This window comes from Diabrotica virgifera, chromosome 6 (genome assembly GCF_917563875.1).
Source record: "Diabrotica virgifera virgifera chromosome 6, PGI_DIABVI_V3a".
Lineage (NCBI taxonomy): Eukaryota > Metazoa > Arthropoda > Insecta > Coleoptera > Chrysomelidae > Diabrotica > Diabrotica virgifera.
This window is the reverse complement of record NC_065448.1, coordinates 140,074,072-140,090,257: the sequence shown is the minus strand read 5'-3', so window position 1 is coordinate 140,090,257 and position 16,186 is coordinate 140,074,072. Positions and strand designations below refer to the sequence as shown.

General features: G+C 30.5%; 1 protein-coding gene across 1 annotated transcript in view; it reads left to right on the top strand.

Moving 5' to 3' along the window:
- The window catches only part of LOC114325320 (uncharacterized), a 170,132-nt gene that overhangs the window by 62,439 nt on the left and 91,507 nt on the right, over positions 1 to 16,186 (top strand). Inside the window, exons 2-3 of the mRNA XM_028273363.2 lie at positions 5,669 to 5,894; positions 11,507 to 11,691. Coding sequence (XP_028129164.1) covers positions 5,752 to 5,894; positions 11,507 to 11,691 — 328 coding nt within the window. The 5' untranslated portion in view covers positions 5,669 to 5,751. The remainder of the gene's footprint in view (positions 1 to 5,668; positions 5,895 to 11,506; positions 11,692 to 16,186) is intronic.

The following is a 16,186-nucleotide window of genomic DNA, read 5'->3' as shown; positions in this document are numbered from 1 at the left end:
GGAGGAAAGTGGTACTTTTCCTCCCGAGAATGAAGTATATAGTAATCATTCAAGGGAGGAAAAGGCACTTTACTTCCATGTTATACATAATATGAGTTTTCCACCTTCCTCAAATAACAAGTAATTTTTTCATTTTTAAATAATTTTAAAATATCAATTTACTGTTTTTTACCATTCTGCAAAATGCAGGGTGTTCGATAAATAAACATTAAAATGTATAGATACCTATGTAATAGATAACAGAATATTATATAGGAGGTCAATAAATTATTTCATCAATGACATACCATGACTCATGTCACATACCATGTCACTTTTACTTTTACTCCCTAGGGAGAAAAAGTACTTTTACTCCCTAGGGAGGAAAAGTACGCCTTTGCTCCCTACAATCAGGTCAGGAAAAAGTATACTTTCGGTAGAGGTAGGTGGAAAACATATTTATTTAGGCTATCTTAGTGACTATATTGAGCATATACAGGGTGAGGCAAATAAAGTGCCTATTAGAAATATCTCGAGAACTAAAGGCAGCAGAACCATGAAAATTGGAATAAAGGGGTTTTGAAGGATGATCTATTAAATGAAAATATTTTCATCTTATAACTTCGTTTTTTTTAAGGGACACCCTGTATATTTTTACATTTTTGGATTCTCTTCGATGTCTTCTTTCTTAAAATATGAGGTTTTGTAATATTATACAGGGTATTTTAAAATATAATTACGTTTTTTATTAATTTCGTAGCAAAATTAACACCCTGTAGAATTGCAGTAGTTTGACATCTAAAACTCTACTTACGTTCAAATGATTTTTAATATACTCTACTATTGTTAATAATCATTAGTATAGCTAAATTTTTAATTTTAGTATACAGGGTTGGTCGAAACTCGGAATGAGTATTTTCTGAGTTTTCTTAAACGGAACCTGTATTTTAGTATTGTAATGAAATGATATTTTATGGTAGTTTTTTATTTCTTAAGCATTCCCTATACCTAGCTGCTTTAATTTGTTTTTAATTGTTAATCGCACCAACAATCTTAACTACGTAGGTATTTTGATAGCTCAACCATTATTGGTAATTTTAAGGACCAGTCTGGATTAATATGTATTTATTTCTGAAAAATTATTTTGGGATTGAGTATTTTCACGGCCAACCTAATAAAATTTTACGTATTTTTTGTTGCAATTAATGTTTAGCTTGAATCACCAATAACTCACAAATTAAAGTAGTTAGGTATAGGGAATGCTTAAGAAATAAAAAGTACTATAAAATATCATTTCACTACAATACAAAAATACAGGGTGTTCCGTTTAAGAAAACTCAGAAAATACTCATTTCGAGTTTCGACCAACCCTGTATACTAAAATTAAAAATTTAGCTATACTAATGATTTGTAACAATAGTAGAGCATATTAAAATTCATTTTGAACGTAAGTAGAGTTTTAGATGTCAACCTACTACAATTCTACAGGGTGTGAATGTTGCTACGAAATTAATAAAAAAACGTAATTATCTTTTAAATTATCCTGTATAATATTACAAAACCTCATATTTTAAGAAAGGAGACATCGAATAGAATCCAAAAATGTAAAAATATACAGGGTGTCCCATTTAACAAAACGAAATTATCAGCAACTTCCGGTATAACCGGAAGTTGCAAAGAGATGAAAATATTTTCATTTAATAGATCATCCTTCAAAACCCCTTTACTCCAATTTTCATGATTCTGTTGCTTTTAGTTCTCGAGATATTTCTAATAGGCCAGTTATCTGCCTCACCCTATATACAGGTGTCCAGAAACTCTACCGACAAATGAAGACAGGAGATTCTTCAGATAATTTTAAAACAATTTAACACATTTCACCTAGTCCGAAAATGCTTCCTAAGGGAGCTAGAACACATCGAAGATGGCGTCTTGTAATTAGTTTTTCTTAAATACCTCCAAAACGTATTTAGAAAAACGAAAATTGGTACGCGTATTTATCTTCCAAAGATAAATTGAGTTTTTCCATTGCGAATTTCCAGTACCGATCATAGGCGCCCGTTTTGGGTAGGGTAACGGTTATTTTATCCTTTTTTGACTTCAACTTTTCAGCATTTTTGACACTGGATTATTAAATTTCAGGATGTTGTAGTACTAAAAGATACTCTTGCTTTAAGTCGATAGGACACACCATTTTTGAGAAATCAATTTAAAAATTTTTTGAATTTTGAATTTCAAAAAATATTAAAAAAAAATTATGAGAAAAATGGTGTATTTTATCAACTTAAGGCAAAAGTTTTTTACTTGTAGCACTAGAATACCTCATAATTTATTAATCTAGTGCCAAAAATTCTTAAAGACTAAAGACAATAAGTTATGCGATAATAATTGACCTAACCAAAACGGACGCATATGACCTCTACTATAAATTCGCAAATAATGAAATCGATTCATCTCTGGAATATAAATAAACGTACCAGTTTTCGTTTTTCTAAATAGTTTGGTTTTGCAATACTTTTTGAAATTCCATAAATTTTGAAATTTAATAATCCAATGTCAAAAATTCTGAAAAATTAAAGACAAAAAATTTATGCGATAAAATAACCGTTGCCCTACTTAAAACGGACGCCTATGACCCGTACGCAATGAATGAAATCGAATTATCTTTGGAAGATATATACGCTTGCCAATTTTCGTTTTTCTAAATATAAGCGTTTTGGAGGTATTTACTAATTACAAGTAAAAACTAATTACAATACCATTTTCAAAAAACTCTAGCTCTCTTAGGAAGCATTTTTGGACTATGTGAATTGGGCTAAATTGTCTTAAAATCATCTGAGGAATCTCCTGTCTCCGTTTGTCGGTAGAGTTCCTGGACACCCTGTACATAAAGAAGTCTAAGACGTACTGATAACAAAAAGTGTAATATTTCAGATAAATTTTAATCAACTGAACGCAGATTACCTTACCGAAGATTTTTGCGAAAGAGTACATTGGAAAAATATTTAACGTAAATTTAAAGACAATATTATTGTCAATAGAAAAGACTTTAAGAAAGAAATACTATTTCGTCTGAAGCGAAAGTATTATTTATGTATTTTAGATTGCTCAATCCAAAAAATTTGTAAAAAACTCGTAATGAGGTATTAATGAAGTTATTATTTAAAAAAATTAACAGCAGAAAATATTTTATTAGCAATTACTTTAATTATCTTCGGCCATAAATGGTTTACTATATACTAAACACCAGATAATTTTTTCCATTAATGATGTTTATATAACTATAAAAGTAAAGTACTTTCGGTTTGTTGTATTAAGTAATGAAGAACATAATTTCGGCCCAAAAAGGTAATGTTAACTTCCTCTTTAATTTGTCTTCCATAACACAAAAACTAAAATATCTACACCACTTATAAAAAGAATAAAGTCATAACTTGCGATAAGAATCAACTCAATGTATCGCTAAATATAAATTAATACAAACTTTCCTCCATGCACAAGCCATCCATTTAGTATTGACTTTACACTCACAAAGTAGGTATCCCAAATCAACTAAAAATTCCACAATGATTCAACATCTATTGATTCCAATTCTAGACCACTATCCTAACTATTTGCAAAATTTTTACCGATGTCTCTAAAACTCAAGTGGTCAAGCTACTGCTACTACTGGAATGAAAATTCTTATAGAATATCGACACCCATAAACTGCAGTAGGTATACTTACAGGTGAAGCCACAGCTATTTTGTAATCCCTAACCTTCTTGAAAAAGAGTAATTCTTCTATATTTTAATAGCAAACTCATTAAATGCAAACAAATACGTACCAAAACCACCATTTTACAAACAATAAAAGACGAACTAGAAATACCGCGATGATTAGGAAATTAAGTGGTTTAATTGATATCGTCACATACAGATATCTATGGAAATAAAGTAGATCAACTGGCAAAGAAACGTCGAATAAATTCAAACCACACTGCAAAGTTAAGACCCGACCTCCAGAACCTGGTTAAAATACATTATACTAATGCATGGCAAAATCAGTGGGAAAAGTAGGTACAAAATTAAATGTAATCTGCCCAAATATAAATGCTGTCCTGGATAATCTTTCAAACAGAAGAAAGCAAGTCAGCACAAGAAACAAGAGAAGACATCTTCAAATAACAGAAAGAAAGCTTCAAACTTTCTAAGAATTGGCCATATTGCCTTAATACACAAATACTTAATAACAAAAGAACCACTACGAATCTGCTCTATCTGTGTCGTTGATAGTTAAACATAAATCCTGTTTAATTATCCGCAATGTCCGGTATTCCTGGAAGAAAGAAGATTCCACGGAATCATAGATGATAATCTTGAAACAGTTTTGACCAAAAAAATCTCAACAGTGTTAACCTATTTAAAAGACATTAAGTTATACAATTATATTTAATATAAAATATAATAACTATAATATATTAATTAGTATATTATGCAACGAGCATTTAATAATGGTCATTATGAAGCGAGGATGAGGGATGCGAAACGAGCTGCCTAGCGGCGAGTTTCGTATTGAGTACGAGCTTCATAATGATAATTAAATGTAAGTTGTATACACGATTTTTTCTATGATCATTTACAACAAATATATATTCAAATTTATTAATTTTGTAATTCAAACAAATTAAGTCGTTTGTCTTTTTTTTTTTTTTTTTTTTTTTTGAAAAATGGCTTTGGCAGAGCCAATTAGCCAGACTTGTTTGTGATTGATTGCAGATTCATAGTCATAAATTTCTTATAAACATAAGTACATTCTACAATATTATTTTTATAGATACATTGGTACATTGTGTAGCTTTTTTTATTTTGTTTTTTTTTTAAATTATTTTACTGTTTTTTAAATATAAAATATATTTTAATTTGTGCGAAACACTTCTTTTTTTTTATGTTTGTTTCTATTTTTTTTTCTTTTTTTATTTATGTTTGTTTCTATTTTTTTTATGTTTGTTTCTATTTTTTTTTCTTTTTTTTTATTTATTATTTTTTTTGTTATTATTTTATTATGTGTTTTTTTTTATATATATATTTTTTTAAAATTTTTTCAAACCACATTAACAAATTATGCCTATTATATTAAGTTTACAACTTGTATTTACATAATTTAACATGTTTATAAATGAGATGAAGAATTTCCATATCATTTGTAAATATTAAAGTATTAAGGTTTATTGGGAAAAAACATTTTAAATCTTTTAATTCTTTATAAAGGTCGTTTATGTTATTTATGTTTAAATGACATTCTAATATGACATGTGTTAGATCTCCGATTTTGCCACAAGTACAATTGGGAGTATCTGACAAGCCGATTCTATGCATGTAATATGGCGTAAGAGCATAAGTCGTTTGTCATTTTGACAGTTTGTTTACATATTAAGAACTGGCAAAGCGTATGTATTTGATTTACTATGGGTCACTGCGCGTGCGCCACCTTTATCGCAAATGCCAAATCGCGATTCTGTTGGTTAAACATCTGTATCGTAATGAAAATCTGTATCATAATAAAGTATATTATGATACAGGTAGTGAAATCATAGTTGATATATTATTATAATATGAGAATAGAAAAATATATTTAAGAATACCTAATATATTAAACTTTACAACAGAATTGAACCGTAGAAATTATTAATAAAATATTATTTTTCAGATGACATATGCTAACAGCTTGTGACAAGTAACCAAAGAAAATACCAGCCATAACTTCACAATCCAGAGGCACTTGAATTAAAGATGTACAAAATTTTAGCTATCTCCCTAGTTTTAGTTCTTTCTTCTGTAGCAGGTATTCATGACTCGAACATTTTTCATTCGTACCAGCATGATGTTTACCAAGGTATACATAACTCCCCATTAATTGACGGATATGGAGATGAGTAAGTACTTTGCAGAAATATTATTTAATTAATTTAATAACAACGAAATAAAGCAAATTAAAAGAATGTCCATATAAACTGTGATCAAGCCCTTATGTCTTATAACGCTATATCTATTTTACAATATAATATACCTACTGTAAAATATGACGGAATAAATATATTTTATATTTATTTCGTCATATTTTTAGTTTCTGTCTTATCGGTTAGTTCCATAGACCCAAATAATGCGTTAACATATGAAAATCTTTTGCTGCATATACACTTCTCCACAAATCTGTGAGAAGATACTTACCAGTAATACCACTAGTAGGGGAGTCAAGATAGATTTTGACTTCAAAAAAAAAAAACAAACAAGATATGACTTTTTGTAATTTGATTAAGAAATGTTTAAAAAACAATATATCAAAAAGTTCTACTTCAGAAGTGGTGGCTTCATTTTTTATTAAACAAATGAACTGCGAAATTAGTTGATTTTTTAAGTAACTTCGGAAATATAAATCGTAGAAAAAAACTGACTTGACCATTGAAAAATTCAGAAAATTTTACAAAAGAAAACCTTATTTAACGATATTTCTAAAATTAAATCTATACCTTCCATAATTTTTTATTTATAACGCTAAAGTAACCCTTGCCACAAACATTGGCGCACTGTAAACTAGGGTTCGGCTAAGTGCACGGTTGAGTTATTTTAATATAATTCTATAACTAATAGATCAAATGCGATTTTACATGCGACATGAAAGAAGAACAACTAAGTTATCTTATTACAATATAATATATGTTACAATAAAAAGATACAAAATGTATGGGCATAAATACGGTGTGGGTAGAAAATGAGACTTTGTTATGAGACATGAATTTTGTTAAAAAATGATTGAAAAATGTGTAACTAATACAATTTTAAATATATAACTCTCAAATTTGCACAACTTACCTTTAAGATATCTTACTTACTATATTCAAAAAAATGTCAAAAACTTAATGCAAATTATACGACACGTCTTGTCTCAAAAAATGTAATTTTTGAAAACTTCGTAGTTTTACAGAATTACTACTTAGATATACTAGATATTACTACTTAGATATACCAACTTAGATACTAGACGGTATTACTCAAGTTTGAACAGATTTATTACAATTTTATAGGTTTTTTTAAAGCTTAGGATGCAATCCTTAAAATACACTTAATTATTTTACTTTAGAAAAGAAATAAATAATTTCTTTTTAGAAAAATTAAGAAAAATAAAAAAATGTAACACAAAAACCGAAAATTACCAGCTAAACAATGTCTATACAAAGTGATCAAAACTTTTTTCTGTAAAACTTACCTAAAATACATTTAATAATAAGCTTCAACAATAATAAATGTTGAATAAAAAAATTTTTTTGAGCTCTTATACAGTACCTATGTCTGCGTAACTTGGAACCTATTGATAACTTTTTTATTATCAGTTTTACGAAAATAAGTTATATTTTATAAAATACTCGGCATCATATAGATTTTAAGATGCAACCATCAGGTATCACATTTTATTAATTTTATACGAGGTATGTCAAAAAATATGAATTTCACTCAAGAGTAAAGTACCTGTATATTTCACAATATGAAAATTGTTATTCAGAAAAGTTGTTTGGTACTAAAAAAAATATGTTTTAATGTTTAATTACATCCTTCTAAATGAAATTAGTTTGTGAAATCAGGAAAAAGTTTGTGAACTATAAAGGCACTTAACTTTTACGTGAACTTCGCTTTTATATATACGAAAAATCTGTTACGCATTAAATATATTTTAGTTCATTCACAAAGTCTTCGTGTATGTGAAAATAAATTTAATGTAAGTATTTAATATCTGTTGTCTACTTAATAGTTTTTTTTTAAATCAAGTGTATTTTTAACAAAAAGAAGATGTAACTTTTGGTATAAACATAAAAGGAAGTATCCATAGTTCACAAATGTGATCTAGAGGTAACAAAGTACTCGACTCTAAGAATGTACCACAAAATTTTTTAAAAAGTTAAATATTAAAATCTTTATTGGACGCGTTTCGACTCAACACGAGCCATCATCAGCAAAGTACAGGAAAACACAACACAAACTGACCAACAGGGAGAGATAGAAGCGATTAAGGCTGGATAACAAATTGTATACACACAAACATTTAAAATAACGATTCTTGAATATTTTATTACATGGTATCTTTCAGTCGATGGTGGTTTAATGTGTAATTTATAGACACATGTAGGTCGGGAGGAGCCATCTTGCGGACCCTCTTGGTCCGCAAGAATGCATTTTTGAAAGGCATTTTCCATGTTCAGTAATCCTATTCTCATTTCGTCATCATCACGTTGGTTTACAAAATTTCCTAAGGCTCTTAAGAATCGAATGCAAGAAGTTTCATTGAGATGTACCCAACTGCAAAAAATGGTAGGCTGTGGGCTTTGCACTGCTTCGCGAATTGCCCCGCATATTCAATACAATAAGTCTTCAGATAATAAATAAATAAAAAGGGATAATTCCCGAAAGTTGGCTGTATACCATCTAGTTAAATGACTTAACGTGAAGTAAAACACTCCTTGGTATAGTTGGTATATTATTTTAATAAAAGCTTAAAATTTTTATTACAAAATCCAAAAGGATTACGTTCAAAACGTTTTCATCATCGGTGAACTCCCTGTCCTTGCAAAATAGCCACAATGCCAAACACTGGTTAGGTGAAATGTCCTAACTACATAGCAAAAATTATAAAATAGTTTGGCTTAATACGTGGTTCCACGCAGACCTAATAACAAAAAATATGTTAACGTAGAACAATAGATCATCATGTTGCTGGAAGTAATCCATTGACATCCACTTTAAGCCAAACTATTTTATAATTTTTGCTATGTGGCTATTTTGCAAGGACAGGAAGTTCACTGATGATGGACTGATAAGTCCTAAAACGTTTTGAACGCAATCCTTTTGGATTTTTTAAAAGTTTAAATTTTTTATTAAAATATTATACCAACTACACCAGGGAGTGTTTTACTTCACGTTAACTCATTCTTCAGATATTCTTCAGATTGCTGAATAATCGGTAGCTAGAAGACGCATTAAGTTTCATCAGGAAAACTTTGTGAGAGGACTGAATTGAACCGACTCCTAACATCCAGGTGACCATTATTAATAAAGTGATGCGCTAATAAATGCTAATAGCGATCTCTAACGAGAGGTAAAATGAAGTTGTGTCGACAGCGATTAAAGTCTATTCTAAAACCGAAGCTATTAAAGCTTGCACATCGATGTTAGAAATATTTATATTCCATTACGATCTACATCAACCATTTAATTCACTCCCTTTAATTTTTAACATTTGAAAAATTATTTAAAACGGTTTCAAAAGCTTGTACAATGTTAGTTAAACTTAAAGTGAAAAAATGGTATACCTAATGTCGATGATGGATTTTTAATTAAATGGAATTTACCTAAAAATCCATATTCACATATCTAATTCATCAGCATTTTATCCCCCGTGAGGGAAAAAACAAAAACGGTATATTTTCAATGTAAAAATTCACGAGCTAAATGAAAAGCTGGCTATATACAAAAAAATAAGGTTAAAATAATAATATGTCTGAACAAATATTTTGTAAGTTTGTACGTAGGCGAAGCAACGAAGCACTAAAAAGCTCAAAACCTAGTGATTTTGTGAAGTAAGATGAATCGTCATGCAACTTTTTGCATTCGATTCGAGAGAGTGTCAGGCAATTTTGTGAACTAAACTGATCTCCGGCAAAAATTTTTGTGCATAAGAAAATGCATTTTCAAAGTCCATCTCGAGGAGATTGAAAATGAAAAATTTAGAACTCAGGAAATATTGACGGAAATGAGTTCAATTTGTATACTTGGGGTTTTGAAGGTCGCTGAATACGAATTTTATGATGGCGATGGTTTCCGAAGTAACTGGTGCCCAGGGTGGAACTCGTCGCCTGGGACGATAGAATATTTCGCCGGACGATCGAATAATTCGCGAAATGAAGATTGGAACGAAAAACTGAAAAGTATTTGTACAATATTTTTCAAAAACCTATCGAATACTACTAAACACGATCCCCACCCTCACCCCTTGAGGTGGTGTGGGGTTAACTTTAAAATCTTAAACATAAACCCCATTTTTTATTGCAGATTTGGATTGCTTATGTAAAAATAAGCAACTTTTGTTGCTTTTATGGATAGATGGCGCTATATTCGGAAAAAACGATTTATCGTGATACCAAAGGTAAATTATAGCAACGGTCTAATATCTCCAGAAATACACTTCCAAATAAAACCTCAAAAAATACGTGTTTAATATTTTTCAATAATCTATCGAATAACATCAAACACGAACCTCCACTCCACCCCCTGGAGGTGGGATGGGGATAACTTTGAAATCAAATAGGAATCCCCGTGTTTTATTGCAGATTTGGATTTCCCATGAAAAAATAAGTAACATTTATTCGAAACATTTTTTAGAATTTTTGACAGATGGCGCTAATAAATATTGTTTTTCCGATTATAGCGCTATCTATCCATAATTCGAAAAAACGTCTCAAATAAAAGTTACTTATTTTTAAGTAACGAATCTACATTCACAATAAAAAATGGGGGCCCTTGATTAAGATTTTAAAGTTATCCCCACCCCACCTGTAGGGGATGGAGTGGAGAGTCGTGTTTGATGTTATTCGATAGGTACTTGAAAAATATTAAACACGTATCTTTTGGTTTTTTATTTAGAAGTGTATTTCTCGAGATATTAGACAGTTTCTATAATTTACCTATGACATCACCATAAACCGTATTTTCCGATTATAGCGCCATCTATCCTCATTTCAAAAAAATATCTCGAATAAAAGTTTCTTATTTTTACGTAGGCAATTAGAATCTGCAATATAAAATGTGGGTTCTTATTTAAGATTTTAAAGTTAACCCTCACCCAAGTTCCAAGGTGTGGGAGGGGGAGTGACGTGTTTAGTGTCATTCCATGGATTTTTGAAAAATATTGAAAACGTATTATTCAGTTTTTCGCTCCGATCTCCATTTCGCGAATTATTTGATCGTTCCGCGGATTATTCGATCGTCCCAGGCGACGAATTCCACCCTGAGCACCAGGTACCACGGAAACCATCGCCGTCATGAAATTCGTGTTTAGGGACCTCCAAAACCCCCAAATATAAAAATTTAACTCATTTCCGTCAATATGTCCTGAGTTCTAAATTTTTCATTTTCCATCTCTTCGAGATGCACTTTGAAACTGCATTTTCATATGCACAACATTTTTTGCCGGAGATCAATTTAGTTCACAAGTTTGCCTGATGCTCTCGAATCGAATGCAAAAAGTTGCACGACGAATAATCTTACTGCACAAAATTCCTAGGTTTAATGCTTCATTGCCTCGCCTAACGTTACAATATCTTTTTTTTAACTATTCTTCTCTTTAACTCTTCCTTTCTTAACATTTATCTAATTTTAAAAAATCTGTTAGGTTTCCATTGTTTTTTTAATGAGTAAATAAAATACTATAAAAACAGCTTTTCTATTAAATTAATTATCATTTTGTATAGACAAAAATAATCTGGGTAACGATTTTCAGTTATCAACATGGCGCCGTACCAGGAAGAGACCAGTGCCAAATTTACAAAGTAGGTTTTACGCAGGACCTCTACTTCCAGTACATTCAATACAAAACACAGATTCCTGATTTGAAACAGTTTACTTTGTGTTATTGGAGCAAATTTTATAACCACAGTAATGATCATCCATTATTTTCTTATGCAGGTAAGAATAATTGATTATATATTCAAGTATAGGGTAGTTCACCTTTTAAAATCCATATCAAATTGTTTTAGTTGTTGGCCAAGACACGCAAAATGTAAACATGAATAAAATTATTGGGTTGATTATTTAGACTATAAATTTTTAAAATGAACCATCAAACCATTAATTTTATTGTATTAAAAATGTATAAATAGTTAAGTGTGTAGGCGCAAAATTTCGGCTCCAATGCTTTTAAATGCAATCATTTTTTTCGAATCCTGTGAAAACTAATAAGTGTTTTTGAAAAATTTAAATGGAGAATGAAATATTGCGTTATTACTGAGGGCAGAAAGTCCCTGAAAACTTTTATAATGTTTATTTTGATAAGTTGCAGGTATGAAAAACAAAAGAGAAAATTAAGTGTGATTTTTAATTTCAAATATCTCATTCAAAAAAACCTTCTTGTTTATTCTAAGGGACTTTCGGCCCTCAGTGATAATGTAATCTTTTATTATGCGTTTAAATTTTTCAAAAATATTTATTTGTTTTTTGTAAGATTCGAGAAAAATATGCATTTCAAAAGCAATAGAGCCGAAAATTTGCGCCTATGCCCTTAATAATTTAACTCTGGATATTTTAGTGGAAGATTTAAAGTGTATTTCTTTAAAGTATAAAATCTCTAAGTCATGTACTACTGAGGAACTTGCAACACAAATTTCTGGTGTAGTAAAATGCATTTTATTTAATTCCTAATTTCTTCCCCGGTTTTTCCAAACCTTCAAATTATCTTTCTGTTATATTATAGGGTGGGACACAAGAGCCCAACTTGATATTTGGCAAAGTTCATTGGCTTTTCTGCACATGCTAAAAGAGGTCGATTTTTATTCCAAAGCAGACATATCTTAACTCTATAGATATTTGTCGTTTGTCAACCCCTTCCAGTTTTCTTTCTTTCATATTAAGTAAGTCTATTCTCGCGAAAAAGTATAAAATGTGTTACACTACACTATAACTATACGTAATTCCTATGTTTTGTAATGTTAATTTCAAATTTTTCATTAAGAGCGTAGGCGCAAAATTTAGGATCAATGCTTTCTAAATGTGTTCATTTTTCTCGAATCCTGTGAGAACTAATAAACATTTTTGAAGAATTTAAACGAAAAATGAAAAATTAGTACATTATTACCGAGAGCCGGAAGTCTCTTAGAATAAACAAAATTTTCACACTTAATTTTCTCTTCTTTTTTACTCCTGTAACTTATTAAAATAAACATTATAGAAGTTTTTATGGACTTTCGGCTCTCGGTAATAATGTAATCTTTAATTCAACGTTTCAATTTTTCAAAAATACTTAGTTTTCTGAGGATTCAAAAAAAATGAATGCATTTAAAAAGAAGTGGTCCGAAATTCTGCCCCTAGGCTCTTAAAACGAAATTTCCAACATTAATAGGAACCTTTCTAAAAGTAACGTAAATAAACTGAACTAAATTTTTAATTAATAAATTCATAATTCAAAGCAGTTTACTCATCAGATGGATGTCATTATTTCATGAAATTATCAGTAGTAATTACACGAGCTCTAAAATTATCGATTTGTATCCAGAGTGACACTTTGACAGTTTTAATTTTCCTGAAGGGGAGTGAATTTATGTCACGAGGTCAAAATAAATCGATAATTCGAGCTTGAGAGCAATTCGGTAAGAATGTTTCATGAATAAAACTTTTTTGAAATCATGTAAAAACGTCTTTTTAAATAATTTTAACTAATATTTTATTGACATATTCTCCTGAATATTTTCTAAACCTGTTCCTGGTATTCTCTTTGACAAGATGTAAAACAATAATTTCTTTGTCAATAATGTAATAATATCTTTAATGTCAATAATGTAATAATATCAATAATGTAATAATAATATAATAATGTCTTTGTAATAATGTCTTTGTCAATAATGTCACTGAATGTTTATTTTTTCGTAGCAACGAAGGGAATCTGACGAAAAATACTTGACGACGGGAAATTATTACAAAGTATTATCAGTCGTAATTGCACAAGAGCTCTAAAATTATCGAATTTTTCCCGAGTGACACTTGGACAGTTTTAATTTCACGACCCGAAGGGGAGTGAAATTATGTCAAAGTGTCACGAGGGCAAAAATTCGATAATAACTTTAGAGATCGAGTGCAATTTGTTGCGATTATTTCATGAATAAAACTGTTCAAAACCAAAATTTTATTGTAATTTATTTACGTAAGTACAAATTAGTACAATTAAACACACAGTTGTTATAAATATTTGACGGTTGAAAGCCATCACTTTGATAATTTTTAAAACATTAATTGTCATTAATGTCACTGAATGTATTTTTTCGTAGCAACGAAGGGCATCTGACGTAATATACTTGACGACGCGACATTATCAAAAATTATCAGTTTAATTTTTATTTCTGTAGCTTTCTATTGGTCAGAATCTCCTATGAATGAAATAATCGCTGTAATTTTTATTCTTGTAGGTTTCTATTCTTCAGAATCTCTATGATTGAAATAATCAGTAGTAATTACACAAGTGCTCTAAAATTATCGATTTGTATCCCAAGTGACACTTTGAGAGTTTTAATTTCACGACCCCAAGGGGAGTGAAATTATGTGTCACGAGGGCAAAACAAATCGATAATTTAAGAGCTCTAGAGTAGTTCGGTAAGATTATTTAATGAATAAAACTATCTTTTAAATAATTTTAACTAATATTTTATTAATATCTTCATCTAAATATTTGCTAAACCTGTTTCTTGGTGTTTTCTGTGACAAGTTGTAAAACATTAATAATTGTCATGAATGTCAGTAAATGTATTTTTGCGTAGCAACGTCTGACGTAAAATACTTGATGGGAAATTATCAAAAATTATCGATCTAATTATATCCTCCAACTCACTATTATCAACAATTATCTCTCAATTATCTATTACAATTATCAACTCACTATTCGAAATTACGGCAACCTTCTAAATAATTCGGGGAATCTGACTGAAAGCCTGATTCCTCCTCATTTGTGACTCGGTCAGTCCACGGGATTTTAAGTATTCTTCGATAGAGCCACATCTCAAATGTTTCCAATGTTCCGCACGTTTCGTTCAAGGTCGACGATTCAACACCATAAAATGAACAGAAAAGACGTACCATTGCAGCATTCTTACTATTTTACCAAACAACTGGTTGTGGCTATTGAAGAATGCCTCCATCTGGATGAAGGTGGATCTAGCTTTCCAGAGGCGAGCTCTTATCTCTTGGTTGTTGGTCTATTCTTTACTTATTATGGTGCCGATTTCTTTGTAGTGCGTCACTCTTTCTACAGAGGTTTGGTTGACATATAATTGGCCTTTCGTTACCTAATGATCATAAGCTTTGTCTTCATTAAGTCGATATTAAGTCGATATTAAGTCGATATTGTTGACTGTAATACGTGGTTTTGTTAATAATGACTTGTAAATCTTCTAAGTTGTCCGCAAATACCATGGTGTCATTTGCATATTCTGCATATCTAATGTTGTTTAGCCGGTACCCATTTAGTAGAATTCCTTTGTTCAGTTTCGTGCAAAGATTCGATAAATTTTGTTTCAGAGTATAGATTGAAGATTAGAGGAGAAAAAATACAGCCTCAATTTCACTCCATGCATGATTGTCAAATATTCGGTGTGTTCACTTTCAACTGAGATTTTCGGACCGATTCCAGTAAATATTTCTAATTATTTTCAAATATTGATAGTTAGTTCCTGCTTCTTTTAGTATTTGAATTATCTTGGCGTGGTGCACTCGATCAAACGCTTACTCGTAATCAACCGGACATGTCTTTACGTCGCAAATGACGTCTCTGCATCTCTGGAATAAGACTTGTATTGAGAGCAAAGTATTTCTTGTATCAACAGCATTTATGAACCCGAAATGGTTGGAAAAATTTGACTTCCGGACAGATCGCAAATTATATTATGGATTATATTTAGGAACAATTTTACGAGATGACTTAAGGCTTATCATATGATTTGCCATTAGGGCTTTAGCCATTTTGTTTGGTATGTCTTCAGACGTATAATAATAATATATCTTGTTGAGTATCTTTGTGATTATCGATATTAGTTTGTTGTCCATTAGTTTGAGTAGTTCTGCTTGTATATTATCGGGAACTTCTGCTTTAGCTGTGTTATTGCGGAATAAACTTCTTCTTGTAATATTTTTGGTCCATCATTTAAAATTTATTCTAGCTCAAAGGTGTTATCGCTTTGGTCTTCAAATAGTTTCTCTAGGTATTCTTTGACGTGTGATAAATATTACCTCGAGCTGAACACCGCAAAGACAAAGGTGATGGTTGTCAGTACAACGCCAATACAACCGGAAGTTGTAATAGCTTAAAGTGAACAACTGGAGAGAACTAACAGTATCAGCCACCTTGGTTGTAATCTAAATGAGAACTGGGACATTAGCAAAGAAATTAGAATACGTATAGAAAAGGCACAGCTGCATTCTT